Below are 26,505 nucleotides of genomic sequence, written 5' to 3' on the forward strand. Positions count from 1 at the left end.
TTATAAAATTATTTGATGATCAATTTCCTTGTCCATGACAGGTTGGCTGAGGTCAGGCGAACAGGGCGGTGACATGCGCAGCGACGATTCTGAAACAAAAGGAATATTACCGAAACATAAATAAAAAATAGAAAGCAGCTATAGCCCCTAGAGGCCTCGAAGTTAAAAGGAAGTTAGCTTTTATTTCATTTTTGTTCTCAACGGAATTAAAAAATGAGAGGTAGGATTTTTGTCTAGATGCGATTTTTCTTTAGATCTGTTGGAGGTACCCCTAAGAATTATAAAGCTTTACTGTAAATGAAAACCTTATCAGTTCAGTGGTTAGCGATTTCCCGAAGAAACTCACACAGACATGCATCCTGTTGCTTTAAATAAAAGACTAGCGGATTTGCCCCTAGCCTCTAGGGGCTTTGCCCCAAGAGGTAATTAAAGAAAAAAAATAATTACCTCTGGAGATACCCCCACAAATTTTAAATGATAAAAAAAATTTGGGGGATCTTTTTCATTTCTGGGGGGGTTGGGGGTGTCTCTACCCCCAAAAAAATAGCTTAAAACCACCACAGGACCAGTAGTTATATTCCCTGAAGAGTAGAATCCGATCGGTTCAGTGGTTACCGAGATCTTAAGGGACGGACAGACGGACATACAGACGGAAAGACAGACGGAAAGACAGACGGAAAGACAGACGGACAGACAGACGGATAGACAGACGGACAGACAGACAGACGGACGAACAGACATCATTCTACTGTGTATTATAGATAATGTGTCTTCGATTAAATGTATAATATTATCATTGTTTATTGTTATGTTATCCACTTCCTTTTTGCAGTGCATAAAAGTTTTTATTACATAATAACAATTAGCTGCTTATACATTTGTGTTTGCATAATTTTATTTGCCATATCCTTCCGTTCTTTAAGAATAACTAGCGGCTACGCCCCTAGAAGTCTCTAGGGGCACTGCACTGGTAGAAGAAGGAAAAGGCGACCTCATTCTATTTTAAATTTAAGTTTCAAAAGAGTTATAAAAATTATTTTTTGGGGGAGAGGGGGGGGGGTGAAGACAACCTCTCGAAAAATAGTTTAAAACCTTCCCAGGACCTATAAGAAGCTTCACGGTAAAGGAGAACAATATCGGTTCATCGGTTAGCCTTCGGGACAGACAAAAAACGCTTACTACTTTATATAATAGGGTATTGTCCATAAGTAGTTTTATAGGAAAATAAAAGTATAATAACCGTACGTCCGTCTGTCCATCCAACTGTATACACAGTATACATATACATATTTGTTCTGCTTTAGTGGTTTTAAGCTACTTTGCAAGAGGTATACATCACAAAAAAATTGGAAAAATACCAACAAATAAAATTAAAATCATATGAAAGAGGGTAGGGCTGAAGCCAGTAGTAATTAATAGGATCCTACCAATGAATATAGGAAATACGTGGATAAATTGACAGGGAAAAATTTGTAGTCAATTTAGCTTGCTGATATGGACATCATTTATTGGTAAGTTCGTCCACCCAGTAAGATGAGTATGGGTAAAGGGGGTGGATGAGATTATTTCAGCCAGCTGCTGGCATCACATTATCAGAATACATGAAAATCTGGTGCAACATCTAACTAATAATATATATATCGATTAACCTACCCAGGGGTAGCCATTCTAACCAACAATTCTACAAAAAAAATCACGAAACCTTATTCAATATCTGGTGGTATGTTTTGTTTTTGTCATGTAAGTGAAGAGGGGTGGGAAAGAAGGGGAGGAAAAGGGGAAGGGGGTTGTGGGAAAATTTTCCTTTAGAGTTGTTTGTCAAAATATTATTACCTTGTCCCTGTCTACCGACTTATCCTTATAAAGTATTTACATATGTAATGAAAGAAACATTACCACAACATCTTATCATAACAAACAAATAGATGAATATGTAAACTCGGGGAGTAAGGGAGGGGACAATGGATCGAATATATTCAATTTTTAGGAGTATCAGACTTTGGGTACTGGTTTATAGGGAATGTTCTGACTGACTGTGTACTAGCGCATCAAATGCCGCTTTTTTTTCTTGGAACTCAATTCTTATTTTATAGTTTTCTAAATTTTATCAACACACCCTTTACAATTGTCTTCAAATTTTCTGGATAAATCTGGATTTCATGGCCTTTCAACGAAATCTCTTAAATTGAATTAATTGCCCATTGTCCCCTCCCTTACTCCCTGATGTAAACTACATTTTAATAGCGCAGCTTCTCTATAACTTATCGTGTAGGTCCATCCGTATGTCACTTTTAAAAGGTGATTTTGCATACAAGGTTTTCGGACTTTTATATTTTTGTTAAAATTTTATAAACTTAATTTTACTTAGTTTTTTTGTTTTATTAACTTACTATCTTTTTTTAAAGAATAACAGTTTACTGTTATTTTTCATAATTTCTTAATCGGTACAACTTATAAAGATAATTGCCATTGTTGTCTTGTATTTTGAAATCCAGTTTTTTGGTTGAAGGTAAGCCGGTTAATTGGTCATTCACAAAAATGTTAATATCATTCTTAGAAAAATATTTTGTATTCAAATTTAGATTTTCAACCGTTGCTTAACTTAAAAAAATATTTATTTATAAAACAAATATATTTTGTCCCAATAATGTAAGTTATTGCAAAGCACATAAATAAAAAGGTAAAATACATTATTGTATCTTCAAAATTTTGAATTATTTATTTTGATTTATTATGCTGGTTTTAACTATATGCGAACTAAGCATGTAAAGTCTGTAAATTTTTTATATGCTCATGCATATAGCTATAACTATGTGAAAACTGAACTATGATAGTTCTAGTATTTTCAACAATTTTCCATGAAATAGTAAGATATCTCTAAACTGATTACTTATGCTTGTAAATAAGCTGTTTCAGTATCTTAGATCATAAAAGATCTGTTTTGTAAGCATATTTCAAAGAATTATGGCTATGATCAAACATAGGAAAAACTTTATATTTATTCATTTGGATGCTACATGACCCAGCACTGGTAATTTATATTATGAAGGAAAAACAAGATTGTTTGTAAGCATTATTAATATCAAAACACAGAGTATGAATATTTGGTATAAACAGATGCAGCCACTATAAAACTTTCTTTAATATCTTTCGGTGTATAACATACATAAATAATTTGTTTCAAAATGTAGGCTGTTTTAAATATTTTTTTGCTTACATTTAACTATTAAAAGATTCATAAAGCAATTGGTTACAGTTTGCAGTTCACGGTAAAACATTGCTGGTAACGAATATTGCCAAAAATCTATGAGTTTTAAAGGCTGCTAGCTGATAATCTGGAAAAGCCAAGATCCGATGATGCACAGGGAAAGCTTCACTGAAGAAAAAACGCGTAAAATACGCTTTTTTCGCGCATTTCTCTGCACTGTGAGATAATTATGCATTGTTGATTTATGGCTATTTCTGATTATTTGTAGGCCTTCTTTTGCTGCTTAAAACAGTGTGCAGGCATGATCTGTACGCTCAGCCGTTTGGCAGCCTTTAAATTTCATAGATTTTTGGCAATATTTGTTACCAGCAATATTTTACCGTGAACTGCAGTAGATCCAAAATTGCTATACTGGTGCCCAACGATTTATAAACATATTCTCTTATTCATCCACTTAGAAAAACTTAGAGTTCTGAGATGCCGCATCCGACGCTGGACTCCAACAGAATGTCGTCTTGAAGACCCTTTGGTATATGGGAGATAGGGGTGAGGAATGTCATTCATGAACGACTGAAAAAAGGACAAGAGGAGACTCCGATACACTTGGCATTTTAACAAATCCTTATTGGTTAGTTCAAACTAAACTTTTACAAATTAATTAATCATCATTAGGGTGTATATAAATTTATCGCCAATTGTCTTATCCCTTAAAATCCCTGAATGGTAACGCCGTTATGGATGTTGTGACCCTTGTTTTATGAATGTTTGACCTGTAGGGTAAACAAGAAATCTATGATTTATGCAAAACCCTAATTCATTATACATCATGTTATTCAATTTTTACTTTAGACGTAAATATTGGTATTTTTCTACACATAAACCTAAACATACTTTTTAGCCCTTAACCCTTCGGACCTTTTTCGGTCGAGGAGGGGGGGGGGGGGGGCACTCAACGACCCCATATTATCTCAGTTCCTATTAGAGCTATTTTTTGTGCAAGTTTCTGTTTGATAATAAATTTACGACCTTTTTAAGTCTAAGTCAATTTTCGCTTCCTTCACCCATTTATTTAACAACCTTTGTTTTTAGATGATAAATTCACTAGGTGATAAAGTCTTTGATACTTCCCAGCTATCTATTGAAATATATTTCGGTGGACATTGCACCCTCATCAGTCTTGAGTTTAGTTGGATGTTAAAAGTAAACTGGAAGGGATTTTTTTAGCAAGAGACTATATCAGCAGGGGGGGGGGGTGTTTAAAATACATTGATATACATGAATTTTAATATTTAACATTTTTATATGAAAAAAACTATTTTCTTTTTTTATTAAATTATCATTCAAAATTAAAGCTTACTTTTATAGATGAAGTATTTAGAATTAGGTTATGCTGCATAGATACTGTAGAATAAAATTAGTATTTAGAAGTCAAGCTTTTATACATTTTAGGTTATTTTGAAAAAACTATTTTATATATGGGAGTAAGCTATCATTTACTATATCTATTATAGTACTCCAAAGATTTTTAAAGAAGTAAATGTTTATACATAATTATGATAATAAAAATTTTTCTTATAAGTTTAGGTCTTGTAAAATAAAAAAAATTTTAATTGCTATTAGCTATCATTTACTATATCCATTATATTGACAAAAGATTTGTATTTAAGAGTTAAACTGTTTATATATTATTATTGATAATCAAAAAAAAAACATTTTAAAAAAAGTTTTTGTGGAAAAGGTTCTTTAATATTGGAGTTAGTTATCATTTACTATATCTATTATATTTCCAAAAATATTTTTTAAAAAGGAGATAACTCTAGGTATATACATAAATATGATAATAAAATTTAAGTAAAATTTTTTAGGTCTTGAAAAATAAAAAAAATTATTTTGCCATTAGCTATTATTTACTATATCCGTTATATTGACAAAAAAACATTGAGCAAATTGTTGGAAAATTTCTTTTAAAAAAAATGAATTAGTTCATATTTTCATTTATTGTTTTATTATGTAAACTAAAAGAAGTTTTTTTAAAAAATGTTGCTGTACAAACAAAAAGTGTAAAAAATTAATTAGCTAATCATTTTCTAATTCTATTATCTATTATTGAGGCCAATTGTTTTTGTGTTGAATAGATTGATACATCTTGCCTCCTTAATTTTTCTCTCGGTTTCTCCTTCATATTTCAGAACATGTAAAATTGTAACTTTCATGTTGTGATTTGGTTGTTGGAAATGTTGTCCTGTTGTCGTGTTTTTGTTATTTGCTATGTATCTTAAATGTTCGCCAATTCTGGTTCTTAGAGTGCGTGCTGTAATTTTCTCATTTTTGAAGCTAGAAGAACAATTTTTTTCTAGTAAATGTTTATTTTTATGTAAATTACGTAACGTCCCCCCACCCTCCCGACCGTTAAGGGTTCAAATTTCAAACGGCTGTAATTTCCGATTTCCCCTGGTAATTTCTAAATTGAAAATATGTTTATCTTTATATAAATGGTGTTCTATAATCGATTTGCTACAAAAATAAAATAAAATTATAAATGTTAAGTTAGGATGCAATTAACTATTAATAACTATATTTTCACGAATATAAGAATAAAAATCATAAAATTAAAGTAAATTTTGTTCGTCCAAGTAAATCTTAACTTTTTTTATCTAAAATCCGCAGAAAGCTGTCTAAAATACGATGCTATACATGATTTTAAGAATGGCAACTTTGTACGACCAAGTAAATCTAAAATTTTTTATTTAAAATCCGCAGAAAGCTGTCTATAATACGATGCTATACATGATTTTAAGAATGGCAATTTTTTCTATCCAAGTAAATCTTTATTTTTTTTTTAAATCCACATAAATCTGTCTATAATACGATGCTATACATGATTTTAGGAATGGCACTTTTGTTCGTCCAAGTAAATCTTTAATTTTTTTATTTAAAATCCGCAGAAAGCTGTCTATAACACGATGCTACAGATATTTTTTGAATGGCTGAGAACCAGCGGATATTAATTGGTTTGGAAGCCATACTGGAAAAAATAATATTAATCCATAAATCCACATTACTCAACTAAAGCAATTGTATTTGTCACTTACAGACTAAGATTATTAATAACATCTTATTATTATTTTTATACAGCTTGACTTTAGTAAAACATTTGATTGGTCATTAAAAACATATTTACTAGATGCCTTATACAGTCTGAGATTACTAATAACATCTTATTATTATTTTTATACAGCTTGACCTTAGTAAAACATTTGATTGGACATTAAAAACATATTTTCTAAATGCCTTATACAGTCTAAGATTATTAATAACATCTTATTATTATTTTTATACAGCTTGACTTTAGTAAAACATTTGATTGGTCATTAAAAACATATTTACTAGATGCCTTATACAGTCTTAGATTATTAATAACATCTTATTATTATTTTTATACAGCTTGACTCTAGTAAAACATTTGATTGGTCATTAAAAACATATTTACTAGATGCCTTATACAGTCTGAGATTATTAATAACATCTTATTATTATTTTTATACAGCTTGACTATAGTAAAACATTTGATTGGTCATTAAAAACATATTTACTAGATGCCTTATACAGTCTTAGATTATTAATTACATCTTATTATTATTTTTATACAGCTTGACCTTAGTAAAACATTTGATTGGTCATTAAAAACATATTTACTAGATGCCTTATACAGTCTTAGATTATTAATAACATCTTATTATTATTTTTATACAGCTTGACTCTAGTAAAACATTTGATTGGTCATTAAAAACATATTTACTAGATGCCTTATACAGTCTAAGATTACTAATAACATCTCATTATTATTTTTATACAGCTTGACTTTAGTAACACATTTGATTGGTCATTAAAAACATATTTTCTAAATGCCTTATACAGTCTAAGATTATCAATAACATCTTATAATTATTTTCATACAGCTTGACTTTAGTAAAACATTTGATTGGTCATTAAAAATTCAGGTATAATCAATGATTAGAGTAAAACACTAGAGGGGGAAAGGGTTAAATAATTGTATCTTCCTATCGCAACTACCTTGTGCAACCTTTTCTATTGGGTCATTGAAAATCAACCACAATGGTGTCGCTTATATTAACACTACCAGAATGTCCGTATGTCCCTTTTAAATATGCTGTTTTTTTACTTTTACAAATTAACAACAAATTTGTATGTGATCTAATTATCCGATTGATCTGATTTTTGGTATACTGTTTCCTGTGACAACAAAGTACAATATTATAAGCAAAGCAACTCTATAATCAAGTCCTAAAATGTAAGTATGTTCATAAACATTGTCCTGTATCAAGCAGTTTTTCAACAAATTTACTTACAATTTTGCTTCAGCTCTTATACATTTATATTATACAAGTGTTAATGACCGTTTGTTCTTGAATTCAGAGCTTCGCTTTTATGTATGTTGTCATACTTGTTTTACTTCAAGCTGGATTATAGAATTGCTATACTCCTTACAACAATTAGGCTTTAATATAGCAATATTATAACTTGGCCCAACATAAAAAATGGCTGATGTCATGAACAAAGGAAGAATTAAATTTATTGAACATTTGGGTATAGTCCGTTTTGTGGAATAACCCTTAAGGGGCGATTCGTCGTATTTTCAAAATGGCTTTTTAGGTTAGGTTAGGTTTTATTGGGTTAGGTGATTGCCCGCAGGGTTAGAGCCCCCAGCTGGGGCTAGAAATAGGAGAAAAACTACTGTGAAAATACGGAGAAACGCCCCTTAAGTGGCGTTGCCACGAAAGGGACTGTACCCGAAAATTTTAAAACATAAACTATGGGCTGCGCTCATAGCATCTACGGACAATGAATTCAAAGAGAAAGAAAAATAGACAGAAAAATAGCTTAAACCCATCTAAAAACTTGAGTTAAACATAAAATATCTAAAACTGTACTGGGACTATATGAAGATTTCCAAAGCTGAAGAAATCAAACGGTTTAAAGGTTAGCGAGATTTTAACTAACAAACAAACGAATATACTTGTTGGGTATTGAAATAATTTCTGAGTCACTCAACTTTAATATAACTTTTAAATATTCCATTGTGCCTGGTTGAAACTACTATTAATCTCTGGTAATATTACATTTATACACATTATAGTGAGGTAGTATTCCCACAACAAGTGTGGTGAATAACCTTCAAGCTGTAGCATCACTGCCGCATAATATTACATTTATACACATTATAGTGAGGTAGTATTCCCACAACAAGTGTGGTGAATAACCTTCAAGCTGTGGCATCACTGCCGCATAATATTACATTTACATACACATTATAGTGAGGTAGTATTCCCACAACAAGTGTGGTGAATAACCTTCAAGCTGTGGCATCACTGCCGCATAATATTACATTTACATACACATTATAGTGAGGTAGTATTCCCACAACAAGTGTGGTGAATAACCTTCAAGCTGTAGCATCACTGCCGCATAATATTACATTTATACACATTATAGTGAGGTAGTATTCCCACAACAAGTGTGGTGAATAACCTTCAAGCTGTGGCATCACTGCCGCATAATATTACATTTACATACACATTATAGTGAGGTAGTATTCCCACAACAAGTGTGGAGAATAACCTTCAAGCTGTGGCATCACTGCCGCATAATGTCCACTTTTCATTATATTTTACCATTAATTCGATTTAAGTGATCATCTAAAGAATCCAGAGCATCATCCACGTGTAATGGGATGCGATACTCTAACTCCAAATAACATCCATCAGACGACCAATCCTTTGATTGCACGGCTTTTGCCTGATAAGTTTTAACTGTGCATGGTAGTGAGTTGCGCCTGTTTACGGGCCAAGGCAATCCCCCTATTTATGTCGCAAACCTGCCATATCAGCAGTAGGAACCATGTTTAACGTCTTTGATTATGATGCGGTGTCAGCCCGAGATTTGAACCCAACACCTTCCCGGCGCGGCGACGAGCGGATGCGTTACGTGTTGAGCCACGATCGCAGGTCTCTTTTCTTCATATGCTCAAAATTATTAGTTTCGCACGTTATGGGGTTCTGAGTGGGCGTGGATCAAACCCCTGTGTTTAATTATACTATTAAAATGACAGTTAATTTTTTTGGAGGGTTATTTTTCTAATGGCGATGTCTCTTGGGAAGTTGGTGGAACCCTACCTAAAAATAGTTATAGACATTTCCAGGACATATGAGAAGCTACACTGTAAAGGAGAACCATATAGGTTCAGCTGACAGCGGTTACAGATATCCTTCGGCAAAAAACATATATATGTACACATATCCTGTTACTTTTATATAAGAACTAGCAGCTTCGCCCCTAGCCTCTTGGTGGGGGTGTATTTTTCATTTTTTTGGGGGTTGGGGGTATCTAACCCCCCAAGAAAATAGTTATAAACCTTCCCGGGACCTATGAGAAGCTACCCTGTAAAAGATAACTCGATCCGTTTAGCGGTTTGCGAGATCCTTTGATACAAACAGACAGACAAACAAACAGACATCATTCTACTTTTTATTATAGATAGTGCAGTTTTAGAATAATGTATCATAGCTAAAATTAAGACATTATGGCCATTAGCTATGGACATACAGACGGACAAACCTAATTATAGAAAATCTTCGCTTTGGAAAACGACTTACTTTGTTGTAATGAGTAATCTTGTGATTGTTCTGACTGAATAACATTCAAAGGTGGATGCTCGCAGTCAAGTAGATTAGGCCTGCAAAACATGAAAAATATATGGCGGTTTCCTTTAAAATGCATGTGGAGTATTGAAATCCATTTCTCCCTTTTCTGTAGGGTTGGTCTGTCCGTCCGTCTGTGACGGATAGCTTTTTGTGTTAATTTGTACATCCATTTTAAACATGTTGATTTTTTACTTTTTTACTAAAAATTTTTTATGTGATTTAATCATCCGATTTAGCTGCTTTTTCGTATTTTGATTCCTGTGACAACAAAGTATAATATTAAAAAGCGAAGCAACTCTATAATCAAGTCCTAAAAATGTAAGTATGTTCATAAACATTATCCTGTATTAAGCAGTTTTTCAACAAAGTTACTTAAAATTTGGCTTCGACTCTTAAACATTCATATTCTGATTATTCAGTTCTACACAAGTGTTTATGTCCGTTTGTCTTATCGGTTCAGTGAATTGCTTTTATGGATGTTGTCATCCTCGTTTTCATCGCAGTTATAGGCTCCCCACATAGAAAAAGAAATCTGCCCCCAGTATTTTCAAATTTATTCGAAGAGGGGGGGGGGGGAGGTGGCTAATTGCTCAACAGGTACTTTTAGGGAAAACGCCGATATTTAGAACAAATAAACTTTTTAATACATGGCTCTGCAACGAAGCATAACTCGCACATTAACTTATTTTACAAGACAAAGGTTTAGACATTCATCTGATTTATAAAAGATATCCTTTCCTATTCTGATAATTTATGACTTATTAAAGAGTTCCTAGCCCTGCTTTAATAATTTTTCTACAATTTATTAATCTTATACAACATATCTCAATTGTATATTTAAAAAATTATTTGATTAATAATTTATCCAAATATTATTTTATATTTTTATTCATGATTAATAAACAATAACTTCTTTGTTTTTTAATGATTTTTGTGTAACCTTTTCAAATATTTTAAAACAATTAAGATAATAAAACAACAAGAGCCTTTTTGATGCGTAAAAAATGGTTCTTTACATCGAAATTATAAAAATCGAAAAGAAATTTTAGATCCTACTTTTAAAACAAGGTAATGCCATTAGAAAATAAATTAATCTTAGAATCAATATTCCTATTGAACTAATAAAAGTGCAGGGTAGATTTTTTTATTATTAATTGTTTTCTTCTTGCCTTGCATTAGACAATTCTTGTGGTGGCATACATACTGTAGTTTGAGAATGTGTATAAGCTTTTAAAGACTAGGATAAATAGTCAATAAAATACTGCTACAAACATTTGAGTAATTCATTATCTTTTTTTGACCTTTATAACAATATTTGCAAAACCCAAATTGTAGATATTGAGTACAAAATAGACCCTAATATTGCCAGTCACTAGTCTTGCTCTTTGAAACAAACTTTAAACAATGAACAATAAGTGTTGATAATATCATGTACCTAAAAGGTTCACTTCATATTTGAGTTCGACAATCTTACGTTTAATAAACATTTAACTTCAGGATATAAACAAGGATTATAACATCCATAAGTACTAAAATTGATTATGTCCATTGAAATGTGATTTGAAGTGCTGCGAACAATTGCTCCGTGGTCATAATAATAATTATGTTTTGTAGCAAAAACGACAGACCGACGGAGTAACTAAATTATACTGGATGCCCTATTGTATAAGAAATCTTCACAAAAAAATTCCAGCAGTCTATCTTGAATAGCGGCCCAGAATATCACGTTTTCTCCAATACTTTCAAATACACGGGCAGATCAATCTCTAATACAAAGTAGAACGATATCTGTCTGTTTGTACCGAATGATCTCTCTAACCGCTGAACCTATCGGGTTTTCTTTAACAGGGTAGATTCTCATAGGTCTTGGGAAGGTTTATAACTATTTTGGGGGAGTGTACCATCACCCTCCAAAGAAAAATCGCCTCTAGAAATAATTAATCCTCCCCCCAAACAATTTTTTTTATTTAATTTAAAAAATAAAATAAAATATTGGGTGCAATCCCCCCTCCCCCCCCCCCCCCAATTTTTTTTACTTTCTTAAAAATCTAAATATAAAAATATGGGTTTTGGAATTTAACACCTCCCTCCTCAAGTGCCCCTAGAGGCCTCTTGGAGCGAAGCCGATAGTTATTTAATAAAGATCGACTTCTTCGTGGAAAAATGTACAAATCCTTATATTTACATACTGTTCATCAAATATTACATATTACTTTAAGGTTAAGTTTGAAATTAGTTAGTGAAACTACAATTACCATAATTTACTTATTTCCTCCTTTATAATCAGCTTTTCAATTAATTTAATTATGTCTGGTTTTTATTATCAAGGATAATAACGTCCATAAATACTAATGCAGAGATGGATTCTTAAAAAAAACACTTTTTGGCTCACTGCCTGACTAAAATCAGCTAAAAATGTTTGAGAAAATCCTCCAAAATCGCATAAAAAATCTAAAAAAAAATAAAATAAAATCATAAAAGAGTTATTAACAAAAGATTTAAATTACTATTAGTGGTTGAAACGTTTGGGCACTCTACTAAATGAACCAACCAACCAACATTCCAATCAATTAAAGTCTCCAAGGGTTTTAAAGCCAGTGAATGCGAAAACGTAATTATAAGACTGTGAGGACCAGTGTAATAAACAGCCTAATGTCTCCTACCTCCCCAATAGTAATGTAGTTCAGCAAAAAAAAACCTTAAATTAAGGTTACTTTATTTATCATAATTTAAGAGCACAATTATTTATCGCCCATTGTCTTATCCATTAAGATCTTTGGAACATACCCTAGTTATAACCGCTGGTATAAATTGTGCAAAAATAAAAAGTTTTAATTTTGGCTTCTTGTTATATGTACTGTTTTTTCTTTGAAATTGAATACAGAATTCCAAGAATTCTTAGTTATTAGAAAAAAAGTTTTATAAAACAACATGTTTATACCCACATATAAATATAAAGGTATATTTTAGTGAACTCATTATGTTCAAAATTGCTTCAAAACAGTTAAAGCAAAAAGTATTTTTTAGTAAACTCTATATTTTTTAAATTGATTTAAAAACAGTTTAAGCATTCCTTTTATTTCACTTAATTTTTCAATGTTCCATTTTACTTTATTTACTTTTTCCTGAGAGGTGGGGGACATTTGACTAAATTTACGACAGTCATCCTTGTTGAATGTATGCTTTATTCAAAGAAAATAGGATTAACCAAGGGATAAGGGATAAGAAATCCCGCCATAAATTAAGTCCCGGCCTAGTTTCAAAAGGGATATTGCAACTTTTACGACGAAGCCCAATCTGTACCACTTTTGCACCACTGCACTGCACTGTTGATTCCTCTGACGTAATAAAAACCCATCTCTTTTTTAGGGGTTTTCTTTCCCACTTCTCCTCTCATCTCCCTCATTTTATGACGTCATAGGAATCAAAAGTAGTACAGATTGGGCTTTGTCAACTAATCAAATGAATTAATTGGCGGTAACCCTATTGGCTATCGCTCTAAACCAATAAGGCTTAGCTTTTTTGTATCAACCAATAGGCAATTGACTGCTGGTGATATAATAACCATGGCAAAGTGTGCTTTAACAAATTTCTGCTTCCAAAATGACAAAAAAAAACATGTTAAAATATAAGCCTGTGTTGTTTGATCATGTGGTATTCGGCAACCGTGAGCCATGCCTATGGCACCCCTGAACTGGGGTTCGGTGGAGGGTCAATGGCCCTCCCCCGAGTCCTGGGGAAGGGGTCTGACGACCCCCTCCCTATGCTTAAAATTAATGATTGAATCTGTCATGTTTATTATGGTTAACTGTATTCTTAATTCTCCCCCACCCTTTCCAGGGATGGGGGATCATTATTGCCCAAACTGACTATTGTATATGTGTTATAATGCTTTTATGTTATGATTATTTATTCCTATCCATGTATTTATTGTTTGTTGTATATAGCTTCAGTATCCTTTAAACCTTCAATAAAGTGACAACTGAAATAGATGTTGATTATTATCTAGTGAATGCTAGAGAAGCGTAGCTTCTCTATAGTAAGGTGTCCACGTCTGTCACACTGCCGTAATCTAATTGAACTCCGGTGTCTGCCATTTATCCTCGGCGGATACCACAACTTTTGGTGACAGCTGTGTGAGATTACGGCAAACCACAAGTGTAGAGCAGACGCGCATCTGAGGCTAAGGTACTCCCAGCAGTGAAACTGGCAAAACTGACGCAAGCAACCTGAATTACCCACCCTGGACAGCAAAGTTTAACTCTGCATCCGGCAGTTGTGGAAGCGAGACAGCGAAATTTGACGAAGAACCGCGAGCAGCGCCGATATCTAACGGAGAATTGAGCGCTCAAAGGGCTGAAACAGGCCTGCGGACCGGCTGAAACAAGCCAAATAAGTGTAAACGGCTGAAAATAGGCCAACTTTACTGCAAGAAATAGCAGGATCCGAACCAGTGGCGCTAGCAGGACGGGACATTCCCTGCCGCCATCAGCCGGATTTGGATCAGCGGCGCTAGCAGGACGGGACATTCCCTGCCGCCGATAGGCTGAAACACGCCACATAGCTGCAAGCTGCGAGCCAACATACGAGTGTAGTGCACCGGAACAGAGAAAAACTACGTCAACTCCAAGTATCCTGAGAGGCTACAACGCAGCCACCCTTCTAGAAAAACAGATATTATGTCACATTGCAGGGATTACCACCCTGGTGTGATGGCTAAACAATAGATTTATGAGCAAAGCTTGGCAAACAAATTGTTGTGTTGTGATAAATCTAAAAATAGAACAGGCTTGGATTTATTGTGTATTGTGATAACAGCTAAAAATAGAACAGGGTTAGTAAACAAATCTGTTATGCAATTGTGATAAGGACAAAAATAGAAGCTAGATGTAATATAATAAAGACCCTGATATACAATCAAATCACCTCAAGCCTACAGCACAACAACAATACACCCCTTATTCCAAGGGAAAGGGAGGAGCCCCTCTCCATTGAAGGCAAATACAATCAGGGTGATATAATAGATAAGCCTAGGATTAAGAAGAAAAGGCACTATTACACCAGCACACAGTTACCCCCCTCCCTCACAGGGGGAACGGACGGAGTTACCCCCGTCCCCTCACGCGCTTCCCCCTTCCTACCCACACTAGACTAAGTCCGTCTGTAGTGTGGGGCTAGCGACCGGGAACACAGAGCACCATTCACGGGTAGCGCAACAGAGTGCGGAAAATATCATAAATTCAACGGACAAAGCGGACCAATGAGAGAGCGAGTTGAGGGATAAGTGCGCGTTTTCCCCGTGTGCGCGGATTTGACGGTGCGTACGCGCGTTGCAAGGACAGGAGATTCCACGCACACACACACACACACACACACACACCGGAGCGGAGCTACTCCATAGCATTTAACAGGGGTATTTTTAGCAAATAAAGGATTACAAGTTTCTCTCCTTCTAGCTCTAGTGTGATAAAGGAAAACCCAATCAGTTCCTGACAGCAGTTCAGACCCTCAACATCTATCTACCCCTACCAGCCTACCCTACAACCTCAGCACCTAACTAGTGATAAGTACAGCTAAGTTATACCTTTGCAACTAAACTACCAACCTAGTGATACAAACAGTGTTGGCTCTTAGGTTAGAAAGCCTCAAGTGACAAACCATTCATTTTTAGTACTGTATAACTTTGTGCCCCGCCGTTGAACCGTTGACCCGATGGACCAGCCGCAAGCCCCAGGAGGTGATCAAGCCCCAGGATGGCTCCAGGATGACCCTCAGCCGGCCCCAGCCGAGTACCGCAAACTGATGCTGAGCAATCTGCCGGAGTATAGAGGGCCGCCCAAGCAATCCTGGTCGTCACATATCCGCAGACTCGAGATGTCATGGGCGGCTTACCGCGTGCCACCTCATGATTCCCTCAACCGCCGCAACGCCCTCCTACTGTCACTGGTAGGGCAAGCGGCGGAAATGGCGTCCCATCTGTTTGGCGAGGCAGGCCAAGCCTTGACCTACGAGCAGGTCAAGGCCGAGTGTGAAATGCTATTTCGTCCTGCTTTTGAATCCCAAACGCTTAAACAAGCGTTTAGGGATTACAAGCAACACTCGACAGAACCGATACAGGCGTACATATCCACTAAATGTGCCCTGTATCGGGACGCCTACAGCCATGAGGATCTTGAGTTGTTGGTGGACGAATTAAATCGTGGAATTCGTAACGCCAATGTAAAACGCATCATGATGGGACATGAAATTACGAGTGTACCTGAGTACACTCGTAAGGCCATGTTTACCGTCACCATGATCACAAAGCAACTGAAAGAAGGTGTGTGCCTAGTGGACTCTACCGACGGGCTGACTGGATCCGCCAGCATCCAGTTGCCCCAGTATGATGATTCGGAGCCAATGGAGATTGGCGCCTTGGCTCCGGGTCTCCACCAGATGGGGAAGGTCGCTCCAGATGACAAGGTTCCAGGTCGCTGCTTCCGCTGCCAGGGGAGAGGCCACCGAGCTCGAGACTGCCCGACGCCTGTGGAAGTTAGCCTAGAGGAGAGACGCACCCAGCCACGCCGTGACCGTTCTGCCAAGTGCGAGCGCTGCCACTATGACGGTCACACGGCGGCCGATTGTAGAGCTGACTGGGCCCAGGTAGCCAGCCGCAGGCGCACCGCCGATAAGGGCGCCCCTCCAGGGAAGCCCAGCAGAGTGGCCCACATGGAATGGAGCGCGCCCCCAGCACCACCGCAGCAAGCAGTTGCCCCCAAAGCTGCGGACCGAGCCGATGGGATGCCGCAGTTTGGGACTGTCCCAGCTAGGATCAACGTACTGGGCGGCGCGGCTGAACCCAACCGGGTTGGCCTAGGCTTCAGCCTCAACCACCTGGGGCCAGAGCTGATACAACCCAACAACATCGCCGAGCCAGAGATTCTGAGGCCCCAGCCTTTTAGCCTCAACATGATGGAACCTGCCCGACTGAGCCTACCCAGCAAGAGTGGAGGGGCGCTACCCAGCGTCCCTGAGACGGTGTACGGGGAGGCCCTGGCGGCCGCTGAACGAGAGAGGCAGGAGGCGCTAGCCAGCGCCTCAGCATCGATGTATGGGACGCCACCCGGCGTCGCCACCTGGGATGACGGGGGGGTGCTATCCAGCGCCTCCCACCTGGTGCCTGGGGCGACAACCGTCGCCGCCACCGAGATACCTGGATCCTGGAACGAGCCAGCCTCCAACCTGATGTCTGGGGCGACAACCGTCGCCGCCACTGAGAGATCTGAGTCCTGGAACGAGCCAGCAGTCCCAGAGGAAGGGGTGACACCCATCACCCCCAGTCAGCCAGCGCCACCAGCCTGCAGGGAGAGCCCAGCTACATGCCATCCAGAGCCCCCTGCCAGCCGAAGGAACCCAGCTGCCCAACACCAGGATAAGTTGAATTTGTTAAATGTGTTGTATCCAAGCTATTGTAAAACCCCAGCCTTGCCTGTGCCCCCTGCACCAGAGGCTGGGGAGATTGAAATTTGGGAAAATAAGGACTTGCCTGTGCCACATGCACCTGAGTTCCTAGGGCAGGGGAGGGAAGTGAGTAAGGGCGAGCCTGTGCCACATGCACTTCAGCCCCATGCCACTGGGCATGCCTTGGACAAGGGAAGGGAGCACTTGGGGCTAGGGGAGCCGACACCCAGGCAAGTGCCAGTCGCTTGCCAGTCTGTCATTGGGGAGGGTATCGGGGTGCCCCGGCCGCACAAAGATAACGCTCAATGGAAACTTGTATCTAGCCAGGAGCAGCCCAGCCGTGTCCAGCCACAAGAAGCAGCCGTGACCAGAGCTGAAGATCCCCAGCCGCGTGTGCGAGGTAGATGGTTGCCTGGAAGCCTCTCCCATTGGTGGATGGTCCTGTGGGGCCTCCTGCTGGCAGCCGTGTGGCCTACAACCAGCTACGTCCTGGTGGGATGGGACTGTGCCAACCCCACCCACGTCACATCCTACAATAAAGAAAAGATGTGTAACACGGAGCCCCTACACCAGGAGGTGCCCCTGGGCCATGAAGTGCACGTCCTGCAGCAAGTCAAGGTGAGGGAAACAACCGGGTACAGTTGCCAGCTCACCGTGTCCCAGTGGACATTCAGGTGTGGGGTATGGGGTCACCTCAAGGTGACCTCGGTCCCCACCCTCATGAGGCCAACCAAGATAGACCCAGAAGCGTGCCGAGACCTGGCCAGGAACCGAGTCTACACGCTGCCAGGCAAGACCCAGCCACTGACGTTCCAGCTGAACCATCCCCTGTTCTTCACCATCGACATGGTGGGCGCCCTCGTCAACAGACCCGAGGGGGTGGGTTGTGAAGGGGAGGACGTCCACTTCGAGGGCCAGCTGTACCGCAATGAATTAGTGCTCCAGGAGCGACGGCTGCTGGTCAAGGAAGAGACCTACGTGGTAGAGGATGGACGGGTGGAGTCCCAATCTGACCACCTGACCCTGGAGTGTCCCCATTCTGAGCTGTCCTGCATCACTGGGGAAGCAACCTACGTGTGGGACCACCTGGGGAGAGATTGCCCCTTGAGGCTGATCCGCAGCCTCCAGCCCAGCCTAGTGATGGATGCATACCTGGTTGACCATCAGGCCCAGTTTTTCATCAACATGACCAACCCCACCTCGATTGTGAACTGCGACTTCGAGGCCCATGCCACCAACCATCCAGCGTTGTTCGTGGCAGCTGACCCAGCCACGGCTGCGCTGCCCAGAGTGTCGGCCAGGGATGTTGACGTCCCCCTACAAGCCCAAATACATGCAGGTTATATTGGGTTTACCCTGGAAACACGCATGAAAAGCACAGCAGCAGAAGAAGTAGCGGCCAACTGCTGGAAGCTCCAGCAACTAGACCTGGCCCACCCGGTGCGTGTCCAGGGGAGCACGTTCTCGGTACTGAGGGGAGACATCCTGCTGCAGCTGACCTGCCAACGCCATAAATACGTTGTCCGCGAACACAAGGAGTGTTGGGACAAAGTGCCAGTAGAACCCACAGGATTTGTAGATGCTGTGACACGAGTATATAGTGAACACGCCACCAAGATTCCCTGCTCCTCCACATACCCCCTGACTGTGCACGCGGAGGAAGGCTGGATAGAGTTAACCCCCGCTCCTAAGAAGAGGCCACCCCCGCTGGATACGCCTAAGCAATTGTTGACAGAGCCCTTAGATGACTTCAGTTCAGGGGGCTTGTATTCGCAGGCTGAGTTGAACGACTGGCAACAACTGCTGGCGTTCCCAGCATACAAGAGCGCCATGCTGACCGGCCTATCCTATGGCTCCTGCGTTCAGCAAGGCAGCTGTTCGGCCACAGGAGACCATGGGATAGTGTCCTACAACATTGACCGACTGGCGGAGGAGGGAGAGGCCGCCCTGGATGTCTGGGCTGGATTTAGACAAGCTATCCACGAGTGGGGAGATGGCGCAGCCATACTGTGCTTGCTGTTGTTGATCCTCAAACTGCTGGGGGACCTAACCATCATTTCTCTGGCAGCAGCACAAGGAGGTGTCCGAGCCGCCCTGAATGCGATGTCACAAGTGTTCCTGTACCATCCAACTTTGTATAGGAAAGCTCTGGCTAGAGCCAGGCTCACCCATGCCAAGTCCCGGGACTTTTCAGTAGACTGGGATGCCATTCCCATCGGCAGGGAAGCAGCCGAGGAGATGGTGTCTATGCAATCAGCTGACAGCGGGCATGACCGCCCAGGTAGGCCAGGACCGCCCTCTGGCAGACCCCGTGGCCCCTCAGGAGGACAGGCCGCTGCCCAGACGATCAACCTGGCAGCCAGCGCCCCAGCCGCTGCCAACAACAACCAGCAGGCCCCACTGCTGACCGTTCCAGCAACAACGGTGCCACCTGCCAACCTGACACCTGCCGGCGCCGAACAACGTGTCCAACCAAAGCCAGCCTCTGCCTTCTGGGAGCCCATCAACCCTGAGAAAACACTCACCACTAGGATTCCATTGAATCATTATCGTTGGTATATATCTTAGCCCTAAGGAGCGGACCGAAGGCCTCAACCACTGTCGGAAGTCTGGTAGGGAAACCCTCTCCCAGCCTTCCGAGGGGAGAGTTGTGGTATTCGGCAACCGTGAGCCATGCCTATGGCACCCCTGAACTGGGGTTCGGTGGAGGGTCAATGGCCCTCCCCCGAGTCCTGGGGAAGGGGTCTGACGACCCCCTCCCTATGCTTAAAATTAATGATTGAATCTGTCATGTTTATTATGGTTAACTGTATTCTTAATTCTCCCCCACCCTTTCCAGGGATGGGGGATCATTATTGCCCAAACTGACTATTGTATATGTGTTATAATGCTTTTATGTTATGATTATTTATTCCTATCCATGTATTTATTGTTTGTTGTATATAGCTTCAGTATCCTTTAAACCTTCAATAAAGTGACAACTGAAATAGATGTTGATTATTATCTAGTGAATGCTAGAGAAGCGTAGCTTCTCTATAGTAAGGTGTCCACGTCTGTCACACTGCCGTAATCTAATTGAACTCCGGTGTCTGCCATTTATCCTCGGCGGATACCACAATCACAGCAGATTATTATCAAAGATTTACATATTGAAAAAATGAACCTATAGAAAAACAAAAATAGAGGGATTATTTTAATAAAAGTTTTTTTTTCTTTAGGCCAGCTACCTGAATTTATTCTATTCTTTATCTCCTTTGCACATTTTTAGCTATCTCATTATAGTTGATATTTTTCATTACTAACGACTGCACAATCCCGTAACTGGTATATTAGGTATTTCGAAGATGGGTATCCCCTCCCAAGAGAAATAGAAAAAATACATAGTTCTTTCCAATAATAGATAGGACAATGGTCAAAAAATTTAGGTATATAAAAATAACTTTTCCGAGATATGTTCAATCATTTCCCGAAGTTTTCAAGCCAATGAATTTGACTTTTGGATACCATTTATTCACCTTCTTTATCTACGTATCTTTTTAGTAAAATTAACTGTTAATTGTAAAAAACTGCCCAGCAAATAAAAACAATTTGGCCAAGACTTAATTCTATTTATTTTGAAAGCACAACAATCCTTACTAAGTAACAGGATCTGTGTGTGTGTGTCTGTCTGTCTGTACCAAAGGATCAGACTGACTGACCACTGAGCTGATATGGTTCTCCTTTACAATATAGTTTCTCATAGGTCTTTGTAAGGTCTATAAATATTATTGGGGTGGGTACCTGCACCCTGCAAAGAGAAATCAATCGCCAAATATTTTTAAAGTATGACTTACTGGACTTTCCTTCCTACAAGGGTGTCGAAACTTTTCTTTTTAAAACTACAATGAAAAGTGAGGGAGTCTACTCCCCCTCAACACCTCAAGGACCCCTCTTGAGGCCTCTTACGGTGTAGCTGCTAGTTATTTCATATATCTAGGCGCTTTTTATAGCTCAATTAATCAAAGAAAATTAAGGAATAAGCGATAAAATTAGATTAAACTATAATATCATCGGGGTTATCTAAAGCTTTTCTATAATTAGGGTCGGTCCGTCCTTCCGTACGTCCGATCGTCCGTAACGGTTAGTAACAGGTTAGAATTGTCCTATCGATTTAAAACTTTGCTGATTCCTATAACAGTTAGGAACGACTTAGAAATCAACTCTATAATTGTTACTAGAAAGTCCGTACGTCCATTTAAAACAAGTAGATATTTTTGTATGTTAAAATTATCCTATTCATCTGATTTTTTTAATACGATTACAACAAGGTACAATCCTAAAAACGTTAGTATGCCCTTAAACAGTATTATATACTTAATCAAATTTACTTTAATTTTGTATAGTTTGCACAACCTAATCAAAATCTAAGTAAAGTATCCATAAATTTAAGGCCAATTGTTGAATAAAAGTGTTTATAAAAGTCCAATTTATCCCCCCTCCCTAGAATTTGGGTTGGACCGGATACTTTTTTGGCCGGATACCGGAACTGGATATCTGGCTGATTTGTAATGCCGGATATCTGGCCAACGCTCGATAGCCGGCAAATTACCGAATTTTCGGCATTAAAAATCAGCCGGAAATCCGGATAGTTTCAATATCCGGTATCTGGCCAAATATTGAAAATGGCCGGATATCCGGCCCAACCCTACCTAGAATTTCTTACCTTAATTTACTTGGATAATTGACTGTATCTCTCACTACCTCCTAGATTAGACAATAATTCCATTTATTTAAGAACTTCAACAGAGACAAACTTTAATAATACTAGGGCGACTCCCAGAGAGGCCTCTAGGAGCACTTGAGGGGAAAAAGGAGAAGGGGGGGGGGGTAGTTGAACCCTAATTTAAAATTATTTTTATAAAATAAGTGCAAAACTATTTTTGGGGGGGAAGAGTCATTTTTTCTATGGCGATTTCTTTTTTTTTTGGGGGGGGGGGAGGGGGGAGGTATTATTCCCAAAATTAATGTTAATAGATTAGACAGTGAACGATAAATTAATGAACATCCCCAATGATGATGAATTAAAATATCTCCCCTCTCTAGATTAAAAGTTAGGAGAGTGCTAATTTGACAAAACTTAACACATGTTTTTCAGCCAACGAATAATAAAACATATTTAAAATTGTTTCAGCATAATTTATACTCTAATGTCCACTCCCTGACTCCATGGCGAAAACACATATATGTTCCTTGAATTGCAATAATTTAAAGCGAAGCTTTTCTACAATTAGGTCTGCTCTTTATGTACGTCCGTTCCGTTAATTTAAGCATGTTAAAATTGTCCTATTAGTTCTAAACTTGGTACTATGATTCATGTAGCATCCCAGCAAGCCTATAATCGTTACCAGAAAGTCCGTAGGTCCTTACACAACTTCAACTTTTGACATCAGGTTAATATTCCTACTGTCATTTTTTTAGAGCTACCCTTTGATGGATGTTGTCATCCTTGTTTATAGTAAATCAACATGTATTCACTTCACTGATAATACAAAAAATAATTTGTCTGCTATCCAGGGAGGGAGGGGACATTGGGCTGTAAATTAATATAGTACCCAAAGGTACTTTGGGTACTTTTATCCAATCTTTGTAGGCCAGTTTAAACTAGCAATGTCTAAACTTTCTACCATTAATCTTATATAATCATTTGTGATGCACCAAGATTTATCGTCCATTGTCTTATCCCCTCAGATTCCATGTCTTTTATTAGAATAATAATAGACGAGACAATTAGATTTTCTCTGTTTCACATGCGTGCACAGTTATTTGATCTGGGTTATACAACAACCTACCCCCCCCCCCCCTCCCCCCCCCCACCAACCTTGGCTTGTGACAACCCTGGGGACATTTTTTGAATTTTGATTGATTGGTTCATTAAGTTGAGTGCTTAATCGTTTCAACAAATAGTTGCAATCTGCAGAAGGAGTAATTTTGTGTATCATAATTGGGGATGTACATCAATTTATCTTCCATTGTCTCACTGCCAAAAATTTAATCTACAGATAGGTAGTCGTAGTTGGGAGTGTACTATAAAATTATCGTTCATTGTCTTATCCCTAAAGATCTCTGACTAAAACCAACCTTTGGAGGTGATTGAGGCGGGGAGAGGTGCAGCTGAACTCCATCAAATATAACTAAAATTCATTAATAAAATTATTAATCATTAATTAGACATTATTACTTTAAATTTTAGGTCAGGTTAAGTTTTAATTGGTACTAGGTAGCTATGTAAGTTAGGGCCCTTCGCAGGGGTTAGCAATATAAAAATAACCACACAGCCCCCTTTTTTCTTAAATAAAGGGGGAGGGGGAGGTAATGTTTTAATAAACAATTATAAACATTATTTTCTACCACAAATTAGTAGAGTCCCCTTGTGACTACCAATCATCAATATCAGACAAAAACTATATTGTGTGTTTAGGACGTCAAAGTATAAGGATTCTAAAATTATTTTTTACTATAGTATAACAGTACACTAATATACTTATTGCAACTTAAATCAACTGTAATTTTGATGTTATATTTTTACTCTTACATAAATCATCTATAATAAGGCAATTATTGCAATCATAAGATATATATTGTATGATCTACAGGAATTTGACCTTGGACAAAAAATAAATCTACTCTTAAATTCCCATGAAAGGCAATTGTAAGGCAAACATCTATAGTATAGATGTATATACAGACAACTACCTCCCTTCATTTTTCAAAGACCTCTTTCGTCTGCTTCTAAATTATTTCCTGCTACTTGGCTGTGTAATATAAGCGATACCATTGGTTGATTTTTAATGACCCAATAGAAACGTTGCACAAGACGGTTGCGATGGGGAGATACAGTTATTTAACCCTTTCTCCCTCTTGAGTACATTACTAGAGGGAGAAAGGGTTAAAAAACTGTATCTCCCCATCGCAGTTTACTTGTCCCGACTCTCAATTGGGTCATTGAAAATCAACCAATGGTGTTTGTTATATTAACACAGAAAAGTAGCAGAAAACAATTTGATAGCAGACGAAAAAGGTCAATGAAAAAGGGAGCGAAGTAGTTATCTGTATATACATCTATACTATAGATCTGTTATCCCCTAAGCACTCCAAAACGAACAAATGGATAGACTAAGTTTTTGGAGCAATCGTTTTAGTAGTCCCAAGGGTGAGAAAGCAGTAATATTTTAATTTAGTGGATCAAGGAAAACTAAATGCCACTTTTTCCAAAGGCATAAAAAAGAGATGAACGGTTTTCTCAGTCAAAAAAAATTGATTTAAAGTAAAGTATCGATATTTCTATGACAAACAAATTTGATTTTTAAGGATTAGTTTTAATTAAATTGAATTCTTTAAATTTATTCATATATTTGCAAATGTATTTGACGAGTGTTATATAGACATTTAATTAAAAACCAGGACATTTATGTCCATAACTAGCGTAGCACTAGCATTAGAAGTAATAAATAGCAGGGAGTAAGGTAGGGGACAATGGGCAATTAATTCAATTTAAGAGTTTTCGCTGAAAGGCCATGAAATCCAGATTTATCCAGAAAATTTGAAGAAAAATCTAAAGGGTGTGTCAAATTTATAAAACCATAAAATAAGAAAAAGGTCTAAGAAAAAAGCATTCATTTGAAAATTAGATTACCAGTACATCAGACTGATGTAACAATTCTGTAATCAAGAATTAAATTTAAGGGTTCGTAGGCTGTTTAATACACAAATATCGCAATAAAGTTTTTATCTATGAAATTATATTTTTTGAAGAAAAAAAATTGTTAAAACCAGCCATCTAATAAAAAATTTTTCTGTCTTATATTGATAACTAACTCAGTGAGTTAGCGGCAATGATGCGCTAGTACCTAAAGTCAGTCAGAACCTGCTAAATTCTTGTACATTCCTTTTAAGCCAGTACCCAAAGTCTGAGACTTCTAAAAAGTGAATATTCGATCTATTGTTCCCTCCCTAACTTTCTGATTAAATAGATATCAGTGATGAAAAAAGAACAGTAAATTGGTATTTGAAAAAATGGAGCTTTACAAAAGGGTAAGAATAATAAGGTAGTATGATTACATAAACAGTAACTAAAAAAGTACGTTTAGGTACATAGACGGAAGGCTGAATCCAACCTTAGACGTACAAATTATTGTTATATGTAGAGTAGCTGCACTTCTAAATTAAGATATTTAACCTGAAATGCCAATTTGAAGAGGAATAAACACCAAATCATGAATGTTTTTATCCTACACAAAAAAAACAGGTATAAACAGATAGATAGATTGTTGATATATAAATTCCAAGGTAAATAATAGTTATTTCTCGCAGCGTATTATAAACAGCTTTCTGCGGATACAGAAAGTACAATTATAAGTTAAAACCAGTTTTTTTTAGCCCCGAGATGCCGAAGGCACGGGCTAAAAAATCTTATGATTGTACATTTTTATATTCGTAGAAAGCTGGATATAATACGATGCTAGACTTAGTTTTTTTCGTATGGATGAGAACCGGTTCCTATCCACCGGATTCGAATGAATACGAGAAAACAATTTACTTACATAAAAAAACAAGAAATTAAGAAAAAAATATTTTGTTTTATTTAAATACCAGCTAAATATTTGTATTTGACGTTAAGAAGAAACAGTTATACAATTTAAAACGTAAAATAATCAAGTTTTTTTTTTTAAAGAAATATTTTCGAAGCTATATGTATGGAAACAAATTGAACTTAGGTAAAAACTGTTTATCAAAATATAAAAATATTATCCTATTATAAGCTGTAACGACGGATCTCCCTAGCTGAACCTGTATGGTTCTCCTTTACAGCGAAGCTTCTTATAGGTCCTGGAAAGGTTTTTATCTATTTTGGGGGAGGTTAAGTTCATCCGCCTATGAAAAATAGCCACTATAAAAATAACCCTTTAGAAAACCTTTATTTTTTTCCTTTTCTTTTGAAAACTACAATTGAAACTGAAGAGTCGACTTCCCCCATCCCCTAGTCCCTCCAGTGTCTCTAGAGGCCTCTAGGGGCGTAGACGCATTAGATAATAAAGTCATGTCCAGACAGAAAACGATGGGGAGACTTTTAAAAGATCAAATGTCCTATACTTGCAT

General features: G+C 38.0%; 1 protein-coding gene across 1 annotated transcript; it reads right to left on the reverse strand.

Moving 5' to 3' along the window:
• On the reverse strand, positions 1-26,505 carry LOC145324118 (uncharacterized). Its single transcript, XM_080166746.1, has 6 exons — positions 26,500-26,505; positions 25,586-25,637; positions 23,488-23,540; positions 22,073-22,113; positions 9,883-9,962; positions 1-89 (listed from the first exon to the last, which is right to left on the reverse strand). Exons 1-6 carry the CDS (start codon positions 26,503-26,505, stop codon positions 1-3), a joined length of 321 nt encoding a protein of 106 aa, XP_080022872.1.

The sequence above is a fragment of the Acartia tonsa genome, chromosome 7, assembly GCF_053477335.1.
Source record: "Acartia tonsa isolate MP-2025a chromosome 7, ASM5347733v1, whole genome shotgun sequence".
NCBI lineage: Eukaryota > Metazoa > Arthropoda > Copepoda > Calanoida > Acartiidae > Acartia > Acartia tonsa.

Excerpts from the sequence above, each read along its gene's own strand:
- LOC145324118 (XM_080166746.1), bottom strand. Across the intron at positions 22,114-23,487 it reads CGCCTCAATCACCTCCAAAG|GAGGTAGTGAGAGATACAGT; the intron begins GTTGGTTTTAGT and ends TGTCTAATCTAG. Across the intron at positions 9,963-22,072 it reads AATTATCCAAGTAAATTAAG|GCCTAATCTACTTGACTGCG; the intron begins GTAAGAAATTCT and ends CATGTTTTGCAG.